This window comes from Oreochromis niloticus, linkage group LG3 (assembly GCF_001858045.2).
Source record: "Oreochromis niloticus isolate F11D_XX linkage group LG3, O_niloticus_UMD_NMBU, whole genome shotgun sequence".
Classification (NCBI taxonomy): Eukaryota; Metazoa; Chordata; class Actinopteri; order Cichliformes; family Cichlidae; genus Oreochromis; species Oreochromis niloticus.
In genome coordinates this window covers 86615094-86627616 of record NC_031967.2, presented here as the reverse complement: position 1 = coordinate 86627616, position 12523 = coordinate 86615094, and the positions used below count along the sequence as shown (strand labels likewise).

General features: G+C 40.7%; 1 protein-coding gene across 1 annotated transcript in view; it reads left to right on the top strand.

Moving 5' to 3' along the window:
* LOC102077971 (protein NLRC3) overlaps positions 1–9083 on the top strand; it is a 57922-nt gene extending 48839 nt beyond the window's left edge. Inside the window, 2 exon segments of the mRNA XM_019354722.2 lie at positions 8182–8228; positions 8377–9083. Coding sequence (XP_019210267.2) covers positions 8182–8228; positions 8377–8918 — 589 coding nt within the window. The 3' untranslated portion in view covers positions 8919–9083.
* Positions 9084–12523: the final 3440 nt, after the last annotated feature.

Below are 12523 nucleotides of genomic sequence, written 5' to 3'. Positions count from 1 at the left end.
AGACTTATTTAGACACTGATCCATGGCTCTGTGCTACATGCATATATTTCTGCCTCTCTGCCATTCACAGACACTTTGTTTACAAAGTTTTTTTTTTTTAATTCAGTGTTTTTATAAAAGCCATATTCTTATGTATTTACGGCTACTAGGGAGAACACATGAGATTTAAGCCCTTGACAAGTTTGAAACCTTTTGGACTCCAAAAGTGGCAGAAAATAAAAATGGATATCGCTACATCCAGCTGCTAATTTTACAAATTCTGCACTCGGCTTTGCATTCTCCAATATCATATCTTTGGAACATATGCCCCCCTTCCTCTTACATAATGTGATGATGACAGTCTTTCTTTGTATGTGATTGGCAGCATAGTGTGCTCATCAGAATAAAGTAAAAAAACAAAACAAGTAAAAGTAAAATTTCATTTATAGAGCACCTTTCAAAACAAAGATCGTAAAGTGCTTCACAAAAAAACACTAAGCCCCTGCTTTCATGGATTCCAAGCAGGGCTGAAATTTCAGCTGCCACAGACAGCTGGAGCATTAATGGCTCACATATGAAATTGCTATATGTTTGACACCCCTGGTATAGATGTTATATTAATAATAATGCAGTGTGCAACCTAACTATAATCGGGTCGCTGGCTCAGAGTTTAATAGCGTTGGCCCAATGTACATTTTTCTTAGCTTTTTTAAAGCTTTTGTTTTTCTGTTTTTTAAATATTAATCCAATTTAGTTAACAGGCTATTTTATGTACCTGGCTGTACCACTACACTTGCTACCAGATGGCCACCGTCAGCATCTGCATACTTTAGTGTGGATTTACTGCCTATGTTTTGCTGAGCAAAACAAACAGCAGTGTATGAGTAGGAACAGGCATTGCTGTTTTAGATACTATAAACACATTTTCTTTCACTCAACCTTAGCTCAGCATGTCTTAACAGCTCCACATCTTTGCTTTTCAGTGTGTGTAAATAGACTCCAGCTCCACGTTAAACTGTGCCAGAGTCATCATGATGGCTGTTGTTGTGTTATCAGTCTGTTTCTTTAAAACTGGATGCTGCTTTGCTTGTCTTTGTTAGTGATGGGATTTCTGGCTCTTCTAAGAGAACCGGCTCTTTCAGCTCCCAACCGGCTCTTCAGGTTGTTTTGTTGCTTTAATTAATTTATTATTAACAACAATCTAAAATTACGCAGAGAAGGAATTACTAATGTAAAAAAACATGGTTTTATTTATATATGTTTATATATAAATATATGCGGTGGCCCCCTAGAGACAAAACACGTACAAACTCCAAAACACATTTCTAGCATGAACTGAACTTCCAAAACAGAGCTACCTAGATCACTTAATTTACACAATTGAAAGCATATGTGTGTTGTTTGTGTATTTATACACAAGCACTCATATATATTAAGATAATTTAAAAAAAATGTTTATTTACCTGTTACTACCACACACCAAATCTGGTCGTTGGTACTTCCTGGCTTGTGTAGCCACTAGGTAACAAAAGCTCAACACTGAGCCTAGCATCCTGGAGCACTTCTGTGGTGTTTTGTGTGTGTTTTGGAGTTTTCACGTGCTTCTGAGTTTTTACGTGTTTTGGAGTTTGTACGTGCTTCGGAAGTTGTACGTGCTATAGAGTTTTTACGTGTCTTGGAGTTTTCTATGTATTTTGGTGTTTATATGTGCTTTGGGGTTAGTACGTGCTATGGAGTTTTTACGTGTTTTGGAGTTTTTACGTGTTTTGCAGTTTTTACGTGTTTTGGAGTTTGTACGTGTTTTTTGTACGAGGTTTTTCCAACTATTCACATTTCAACTTTTAACTATTTATATTTTCAGCTTTTTCCTTTTAAAAAAATTTAAAGTGAAACAACACAAACCACTGCAAACCACAACACAATTAAATATAAATTAAAATATGAAAAAGAAGATGCACATTCTCTGTCATATGGGCCTGCATGAATAAACTTTCTGAATCCTTTATCATCTGCAACTGAAAATAGTTGTGGATGATTACTATACCTTTCTAATGTGACGTTGTTGTCCCTGGCTCTCTTTCTCTCTCTCTCCCTCCCGCTCTGTTCCTATGCTACTGAGTGTAACTACCGCCCCTCCCCCTCTTCCCAGCGCAAAGCACAAGGCTCGCGTGCGGAGTGAAGCAGAAAAAAAAGTGCGAGAAAGATGGTGAGAGAAAGAAAGAAACCCTCCCGCTCGCAATAAGGAGCCGGCTCGCGTCGTTCACGTCAAAGATTCTCTAAGAGCCGTTTCGTTCACGACCGACACATCACTACAGACAAACCTTTGCCATGCCCAGCATGCAACGCTCTAGCAGCAAGGAGTAGGCAAGAGAAGCCATATTCAGAAAAACAGTTCATGTTCTTCAATGTTCCATCTATGTTCAGAAGAAGGTTAAAGAACTGTTAATACAGACATTTGAAAGTGAATACAACAGATATAGAAGACTTAAGAAACCACATAAGAGAAATCGTATTATTATTATTTTATTTATTTATTACACATTAATTAATTTTCTTATTAATTCTTAATTTGTTTATTTATTTTTAAATCTAATTTTGTGTTAAAAAATAAAAATAAAGAGATTTGAGAGGATTGGAATTTTCTAACAATGCCTTTCTTGTGGAAAACCCACCCTGCGTCCCAGCCTCACCCACACTCGAAATCTAAATTGAGTTTGAGACCCCTGAGCTAGAGTGTGATTAAAGTGGTTGGTGGGTTCTTTTACATTTTGAGAGAAGCCAACTGAGTCTAATAAGAGATTAAATGCTGTATTGAGGCTGTCATATTTAGCATCTACATGGATGTTAAAATCACCCACAATAATTTTTGCCTAACGCAAAGCGCAAGGCTTGTGTGCGGAGTGAAGCGGGAAAAAAGTGCAAGAGAGAGGGTGAGAGAAAGAAAAAAAGGATCGCGTCGTTCACTTCAAAGAGTCGACTCTAAGAGACGTTTCGTTCGCGACCGACATATCACTAGTTTTTATCCCCTGAAATAATTCTTAAAACAGCTTATTTTGTATTAAAATTAACATTTAGAAATAGTTTAATCCGCAGATGAAAATTAGAGCCTTTTCACTGGAAGGAGAAACATCTGAACCAGCATTTAACTCCAGCTAAGGCTCATTACAGTAGAAAACCTAAGATTGATAATCTTAATTTAATGGATAACCAAATAAATACTGATACACAACTAAATATGAAAACCACATCATTCTAACTACAGTTTAGAATTAAACATGTTTCAGATCCACCTCTCAATTTTAAATGCATACAGACATTGAGGGTTCTCAGGAGGGGTGGTGACACCTACTGCTTTCTGGCAGGAAGCACCATAGCATTTTAAACGCACTTTAGAAGAGCACGCAGGAACACGAAATGTGAGTGGGTGGAGTGAGGTATGGGGTCTTCACATCCTCTGCACACCTTCGGGGCAGGGGATTGCCCCCCTGGAGGCCTGGAACCTCTGGGACCGTGCCTCAGTCAACTCTGGGGCAGCTGGCTGCTGACAGTGCCTGTGGGCTCGTCACTGTGCCCCACTGTGGCTTCTGCACCGTGGTTGCTGTGCGACGCCACATCTGGGGCACTCCTCAGCTCTTTCTGGGAGGGTGGTGTGGTTGCCTCTCTGGTGTTCCTCATTGGGCTTTTGCTCTCTGGGGGGTCTCTGGATGTCCAGGTCCAGGTCTCCTCCATGTCCGCTTCATGCTGTGGGAGGGGAAGGCTATGGCTCCCCACACCCTCTAGTTGATCGTTACATGGAGAAACCTTTTGAACTCAAGCACACTCACGCAGACAGGTATACACATGGGTGTTCACATACACAAACTATATCTTCCTACCTTAAAGCATATTTTGCACTGTTGGTCCTGCGTGCTGCTCAATAACATTCAATATTTAGCACGTATCTAAGCTTGTTGTCTGTATATTGTGCTGTTATCTTGTTGTTTGTTTTCTGTTTTCTTCTTTTAACAGGTGATCCAACGTATTTTCTCTGTATCTTCTTTTATTGTTCCCCGTTCCCCTCTGCTTTCTTGCTTTCTTTCTTTCTTTCTTTCTTTCTCTCTCTTTCTCCCTTTCCATATAAGTGTATTTTCTCCCCTTTCAAAAAATAAATCCATCTTTCTTGGCCTTCAGACAACAATTCCGATTGCTTAAGTACCGAAATGGACAGGCAACAACAAAAAAAGTTTCAGATCATCAAGCAAATCCTAATATTACGCAAAGGTAACCCAAGCAAATACAAAATGCAGTTTTTAAATTATGATTTCATTTATTAAAAGTGAAAAGCTATCCAACCTTTTTATTGCATTTTAGCATTTGCAATAACTGGCAACGAGATTTTCATGCTGCTGTGAAGAAAGTTTGTCCCAGTCTTCTTTACAAAATTATTTTAATTAAGCTACTCTGGAGGGCTTTTGAGTATGAACGGCCTGTTTACGATCATGCCACAGTATCTTGATGTGATTTAAGTCTAGACTTTTACCAGGCCAGTTCAAAACCTTCATTTGGTCAGCTAATCTGGCATAGATACGTTTATCCTACCGTAAAACAATAAAAGAAGGTATGACCTCTCCCATGCTCCCAGGATGTGGGTTTGAATTAGGGGTGGGTTTTTATAATCGATTTATCATTAAAATCGATTCTGGCTTGGAAAACGTAAAATCGATTCATTAAAATCCAGAATCGATTTTTTAATATAAATTTATTTTACCCGAAATGCCAGAATCTCAGGTGAAACCTCACAAAATTTCAACAACCACCAAACAGCTAAGACAGTAAATGAGAGCAGGTACACGGATTCTGCACAAAGACGTAAACACACAGCGTGGATCAGAATCAGTGAGATGTCGCCTTTCTCACCTGACAGCACGGACACGGTCGGGCTGAAAGCCGACAGCTGGCTGAGTCTGATCTGTCGGCGGCTCCGCACTTTGTGTTCACGCCGTTTTTGCGCTGATTCTAAAGCTGTTAGTTTTATCTCTCTCTAAACAATATTGACCGAACCAGCAGCAAAAGAAGATCCAAACTACGCTTCACATAAACATCGTCACTCTGACTTTTACTGTTTTGCTTCCACCTCTCTCTCTCTCTCTCTCTCTGTTTCCCGTCTAAAAATCTGTTTTCTGCATTATTCGCTTGCTTGTTACACACAAGTCTACCGTTGTTTACAGCGCTGTCGACCGCTGTTTTTTTCTTCCTTTTGCATTCTTCCAAAAAGAAAACCTCATTTCTGCCGTTCAATACTGAACAAATTTAAACTTTTTAAAATTATGCAAAATGCAAAACGCTCAGACGTGTCTCTAATTAAACCACTGTAACGTCAGAGGTAATGTCCATATGTTGATTAATGAGTTTCTTTCGTTTTTGATGTACTGCAGAATATTTTTTATAAAATCCCAGGCCAGGAAAATCACCTTCATGTTTTTCTGTGTTTTATCTTTAGCTACTTTGACACTTTGCTGTGACGCTCACACCTTTCATAAAGTCTTGCGTGTGTCAGCTTCCTTTTTATTGATACAACAATATGTAAATGTAGGTACTGATCTGAATTATAATATTTCTGACTATCAAAAGTTCCCAGATTCAAATCGAATTAAATCGAATCGTGGATCGAATCGATTCGGGACCTTGTGAATCAGAATTGAATCGATTCTAGAAATCAGTGACGATACCCAGCCCTAGTTTGAATACCAGAACACCCTGGAATGCACACAAAGCCTACTAAAGATCACACATCCTATCACTACACAATCAATTATACACCTCTAAGCATGTATGGAAACTTATATCATTAAAGATTATACTGACACTAAGTACAATTTTCCATTGACACATTCAGAAGTAAATTTGCTGTGCTTCATATCATTGTCCTGCTGAATAACCCAAATGTGCTTAAGCTGCAGAGCATACTGTAAATATGGCAAATTGTCTCTGACCTTAACTCAGGCAAGTTAGGCCTGCAGCTCTTCTGATGTTGTTCTGGGGTCTTTAATGACCTCTTGGATCAGTCACTGATGGCTCTTGGAGTGATTTTAGTCAGCTGGGCACTCCTGGGAAGGTTCACCATGGTTCCACGTTTTCTCCATTAGTGGATATTAGTTATTATTACACAACCTGATATTAGTGGCTCTCACCGTGGTTTGCTGTGCCAAAATCTAACCCTTTCTGGTTTGATAGATGTCAGTGACTTTTTTTGTCAGCTGTTTCACAGGTGCTGTTTCTTCAGATTGTGGCATGACCTGTTACTTTTTTCGAATCTTTCAACCTACTTCACTTTGTGAGACAGGATCTCTTTAAATGATTTTTTTTTCTTTTCTTTTTTTTGATTCAGAAAGCCTTTTAAATCTTTTTAAATCTACATCTTTTTCTAATATTAAGGGGTTTTTTGATGGTCTGAAACATTTAAACTAAGAAACAAATATTCAGAAATGGGAAAAGACTTTTTCATGGCACAGTGCCATCTCCAAATTGAATATTGATCACATGAAATCAAAGTTTTAAAAAAGCCAAAGAAACAAATACAACCACAAATATACTTTCTATTCCCATAGAGTAATTCAGAGGAACAAAAGACTCCCTCGCAATGTTACTCTGTATAAAATAGGTCTGATCTTTAATTTCTAAATTAAATAATTGTTTTATAACTGTAAGTTATGTCTAATACGTTTGAATAGAGTGAATGAAAAATACATGTTTCATTTTTCAACTAAAAATTAGGACACAGAGTGATGATTGTTCTGTTCTTTGAAAAAAAAACAGGAAGACGACAAAATATAAGCAATATGAATCAGCTGATTTTAGGGGCTGATGAAGTGAGAGGCTCCTCATCAGACTTGTTTTAAAAGTTTCCAGACAGCAGTAGAAAATCCCACATGGTGGTGATAAAATGATTCCTTACTAAATTAAGAGACACCTCTGAAAAAGTGATGAGTAAGGGGAGCTACAAGATCATGATGGTAACACCATATTCTCTCCATTTGAAATGCTCTTATAAGTATCATTATACCTAAAATGGTGGACCCATACCTTGACTTTATGGGTTTAGTGCTGTCAACAGTAGCGGTTTTTGATACGGGTGAGACGGGCGGTCGCCCGGGGCGGCATAGTGGTGGGGGGCGGCATCACGGGCATCGACAAAACAAAAAAAAATTGCTCATACTCATGCTGCCCCGACATGATGCCAGTGCATATCGGGAATGGCATAGGCACCGAGCGGTTTTCTATCGCCCATTTGCTGGGAGTAAGGTCGCCCTCCGTTTGCGAGGTGCGCCTGCTGCTTGCGGCACAGGGAGGAGAGGGCGGGGCGGCGGGGGATTCTCTGGCTGGCTGGAGCAGCATCTAATAACCAACTCGCAAAATAAAACAGAATAAAAACAAAACAACAAACACCAGACATTATGATACAGACTTATAATTTGCACCGATGTTTTTTCGAAATTCTATACCCGAAAAGTGAGCGCGAGAGCCCTCGGTGCGCCTGCGCGCTGCTGAAGTCAAAGTAAACTTTATTGGCATCTCAGCTACATACATTCCAGTATATAGAGAGATGAGTCGATGAGGCTCCAGTTACAGCAGTGCAAGTAAACAAACAATATAGTAAGAAAATAAATATACACTTTAGGACCAGGGGTAAAGGGATCAATGACAATTTAAAATTTATAATTTACAGTTTGATGATTTAAAGTCTCACACACAACCCGTTGAAAGGGGAGGGGGCGGCTGCTTCCAAATAGAGCACATTTCATTCATAATGTTGTAAATCCAAGCCCATTATGTATTCATGATTTGAATCCTGGGTTGTGCGAAATAAACCCTAGACAAAATGAATCTGTGAACTAAGGTGTAGGTCTATTAGGTTATGTTGTGGTGATCCTCGTGTTGGGGGCTGGGTGTTCATACTGGAGTGCAAAATTAAAACCAATGGAAGATGGACAAGAAAAGTTCAAAGCCATCAGGTGCTCAGTTTAGAAAAAATAGAAAAGAGGCCAAACAGGTTAGGACCGCCACTGGCTGTCAACACCAATCGAACAAATGCTTCAAACATATGACAGATCCAGGATCACTCCAAACTGTTCCTTTATCAGTGTGTAACAGTGTGTGTGTGAGAGCCATGTAATGTCCATGTGTGCATGCTGACTGTGCTGCTCTGACCCCTCCTCCTTTCAGGGTGGAGCCTGCTGGAGTCCGATGGTTGAGACCAGGTCTGAGGAAGTGTAAGTGTGTTTTTAATGGGATTCATGAAAACAAAGCAGCACACATTCAACCATCTTCATCATGTCAGGAGTCATCATCAAAGTGTCAATCAATGAACAGATGATGGATCAATAACTGCAGCTGGATTGTGTTTGTTCTCTCCATCAGATTCCTGTCAACTCACAATCGACACAAACACAGTGAACACAAACCTCCAACTGTCTGACAACAACAGGAAGGTGACACATGTGGAGGAGGTTCAGTCATATCCTGATCATCCAGACAGATTTGATGGTCGTCCTCAGCTGCTGTGTAGAAATGGCCTGACTGGTCGCTGTTACTGGGAGGTCGAGTGGAGAGGAAGGGTTGAGATATCAGTGAGTTAGAGAAGCATCAGAAGGAGAGGAGACAGTTATGACTGTTTGTTTGGAAGGAATGGTCAGTCTTGGAGTCTGAACTGCTCTGATGGTGGACATCATTCAGTTTGTCACAATAACAGACACACATCCATCTCCTCCTCCTCCTCCTCCTCCTCCTCTGTCTCTAACAGAGCAGCAGTGTATGTGGACTGTCCTGCTGGCACTCTGTCCTTCTACAGAGTCTCCTCTGACACTCTGATCCACCTCCACACCTTCAACACCACATTCACTCAAACTCTTTATCCTGGATTTGCAGTCTGGTCTCTTGATTCCTCAGTGTGTCTGTGCTGAGTGGAGTGTAAAGAGTGTCCTCCTGTTAGAGAATCCACATGTTGTTTTTCTGTCTTTTTCCACTCAAAGCTTTACAGTGAATATCAGTAAGTTGCGTTTCTCTGAAGCTCAGTTCACAACCAGCTCCTCTGTATTTTCAACAGGTTTGAGCTCATTAAAATGAATTCAAATGTTTGATTTCTCTTTCTTAATGGGATTTTTACATCGTGGCTGAATAAGTGGACATTCTGTAGTACTCAGTGCATAAAATATTAAAGACATTCAGCATCTATCATGTTTCTGTCATTCTATAAAAACAGCTGCTTTTGAGCTGTTCTGCAAACACTCATATACACCACTTCTCCAGTCTTGTCACCATCTTTAAATGGAGGTGTGGTTCGATGATGGAGATCAGGTGGATTGCAGCCTTCTTTGACGCTACGTCGGCAACATGAAACATCTGTCCCACCTCCATCTGTGGGTATTCCTGGTACCCATTTCAGGCCTGTTGGGTCATGTGAGCAGTTTATTGATGTGAATTCAGTCCTATGATCAATGTATGGTTTGCAGTTTGTCCTACCAAAATTCAGGCAATCAGACTGAAAGATTCAGTTCCATATGGGCTTTGACTCGCCATCCATGCCAATGGAAGATCATTCTTCTTCTATAGATTTGCAGAAGGTCTGTAGCTCAAAGTTCTCTGTTGACTCTTGGTTCTTTGATGTCCAAACCAAAAAACCTGACCTAGGAGTGAGGTAAGAGTTACTTCAAACACACATGCACAATTAACTAACAGTTATCCATAAACATTTCTGTTTAAGGAATAAAGCGACAAAATTAGTTTCAGATCCAAGTTCTGTTTCTAGTGTGTTGTACAACTATTAACTTCAAATGTTTAAAATGCGTGAGGTTGAGAGGTACTGGCTAGATATAGTCGGCCTCACCTCAACGCATGACTTGGGCTCTGGAAACAGTCTCCTGGAGAGGGGCTGGACTCTGTCTCAGTCTGGAGTTGGCCCTGGTGAGAAGCGGCAGCCTGGGGTAAAAGCGGTGCTCAGTCTGTACTGTGTATAGTGCTGGTGGAGCGCTGCTGACTTCGACTGAGAAAATTGTCAGGCGGTGGGATGAATACTTCGAGGACCTCCTTAATCCCACTGACACGAGAAGGAAGCAGAGACTGGGGATGAGGGCGATTACCCACCAATTTCCAGTCGTGAGGTCACTGAGGCAGTTTAACAACTCCTTGGTGGCAGATCCCCTGGTGTGGATGAGGCACTCTCTGAGTTCCTGAAGGCTCTGGGTTAGGTCTGTCCTGGGTCACGTAATATGACTCCCTCGGGGTATCAGATCAAAAAGAGTGGAGATGTCATAACTAGGGATGGGTATCGTTTAGGTTTTATCCGATACCGGTGCCAAATCGGTACTTTTGAAACGGTGCCGGTGCTTAAACGGTTCTCGAACCGGTGCTTAAAGAATGGAGAACACAAACTTCGTCCAAAAGCCTCTCATGTTTTGATTTTTAGCAGTCTCTTTTTTTCTGCAAAATGATAAGAACCGTAACAACATATAAACATCATCTGTGCAAAGATTTATGTTTTTAAAGTGAAACAGTGAAAAATTACAGCGCTGTAAATACATGAATATTCAGACATTATACAAAAATGTCCAATTCTTGCACACAATTGGACACCACGCTAGTTGATTTTTTAGGTATTTAACAGCAGTCATTAATTAATTTTATTAACATGCCTAAAAATGCTTTTTTTAAAAATGAGTTTTAGAAGAATTAACCACACATTTACATGGTAATGGGCCTTTTCTGCCATGGAGCGCTTAATTGGCCTCTGGCCCTTTAAACTCTGAGGGGCTGTAACTTTGGTTTCTTTTGGTCAATTTGCATGCAAGTTTAAGCTTGATCAGCTGTTGTTAGAATTTATTTAATATTAATTTCTAGTATCAGCTGATGTTTGCTGGAGCCACAGCTGTAAAGCTGCTGGTCATGATATCGATTTGGTTATCTGGTGAGAGGGAAACATGAAGATGAAACGAGGAGATGTCCTTACAGAATCATCAGAGCTGAAAAGGTGATGGGTCCGTGTAGGGCATTAACAGGGAAAGGGGGGCACAAAGAAATGCTTTTCTTTCTTATTCTCATTTAAAATGTCTCGCTTTTAAAAACAAATAATTATCTGAGTCTTACAACAAACGATTGATAGATTGATGCATATATACCATCAGAACAGTGTACATCACTGTCACAACAGTGTTTGTTTTCATTCAAAGGCTTTATGATTTTTCCTATAATGGTGAGCCGGTCTCTAGTCAAAATGCCCGGGACGATTTTTTGTCCCAGTCCAGCTCTGTATGCAGCTCATCTGCAGTCTGGTGTTACCTACATCTTCCTATTCAGAAGGCAGAATTTTCGAGTTCTGAGTACAATCAAAAGCACCACGACTGCAGTTTTTGTGTTGGATGTAAAAAGCAGGCTAGAATCATGCAGCGGTAAACGACAGTCCAGGCGTGGGATTTCTCTCGTGGAAATGTGCACATTATTTTTTCCTTTCTATTGGTAGGTGGCACAGTGCACTTGTGGCAAGTAAGAAAGCTAGAAGACTGGCAATCTTGCTGGGTATCCAGTTACGGAAGCAACACATTAACAAGTTCAGTTCAGTTTTATTTATATAGCGCCAAATCACAACAACAGTCGCCTTTATATTGTACAGTAGATCCTACAATGATAGATACAGAGGAAAAACTCAACAATCATATTACCCCCTATGAGTCAGCACTCTGCTATGGTAGATGCTCTGCAGAGAGCACAGCGGGGTCCTGATGATCTTCTCCACGGTTGTTATCACTCTCTGCAGGCGTTTGCGGTCCATAGTAGTAGTGCTGCTGTACCATGCAGTGATGCAGCTGTTCAGTGTGCTCTTCACAGTGCAGCTGTAGAACCTGCTGAGGATCTTGGCCAACATACCAAATTTCCTCAGCCTCCTCAGGAAATACAGCAGCTGCTGAGCCTTCTTGACCAGCTGTGTGGTGTTCAGTGTCCAGGTGAGGTCCTCACTGATGTGGACGCCCAGGTACTGCTGCTCACCCTCTCCACTTCACTCTCCCGGGTAAACAGTCTTTGTTTTTCAGGTGGGAGAGTGAATAGTGAAGGGCAGCAGTGATGGTGTCTGATGTGGGCCTGTTGGACCGGTGGGCACACTGCAGGGGTCCAGAGTGTCTGTGATGTTTCTCTGGATGTAGGTGGCAGATTTCTTTTCTCATGTATTAATCACATATTTAATCATATCATATTAGTTATAGTAATATCACTGTCTCCCTTTACTCCCGTCTGTGTGTCTGTATATAAGATGTGAGGACGGTGGCCACAATTCAGAGATGGTCCTGGTGTTTCACTGGGATGCTCTCTCCACATTGCAATGTGTTTATTAAACCCACTTCAAATCAAGCTCACTGGGTGCGTGGCAGAGTATATAGTTAGTGTAGTTGTTGTTTTGTGTGTCAGTTCTACTAGTGTCACAGTTGCCGCAAAAAAGCCACCAACAGCAGATTGAAGTGTAGATGCTGTGGGAAAACAGGAGGAGTGATAAACCTTGTCGTGAGATCGATCAAATGCA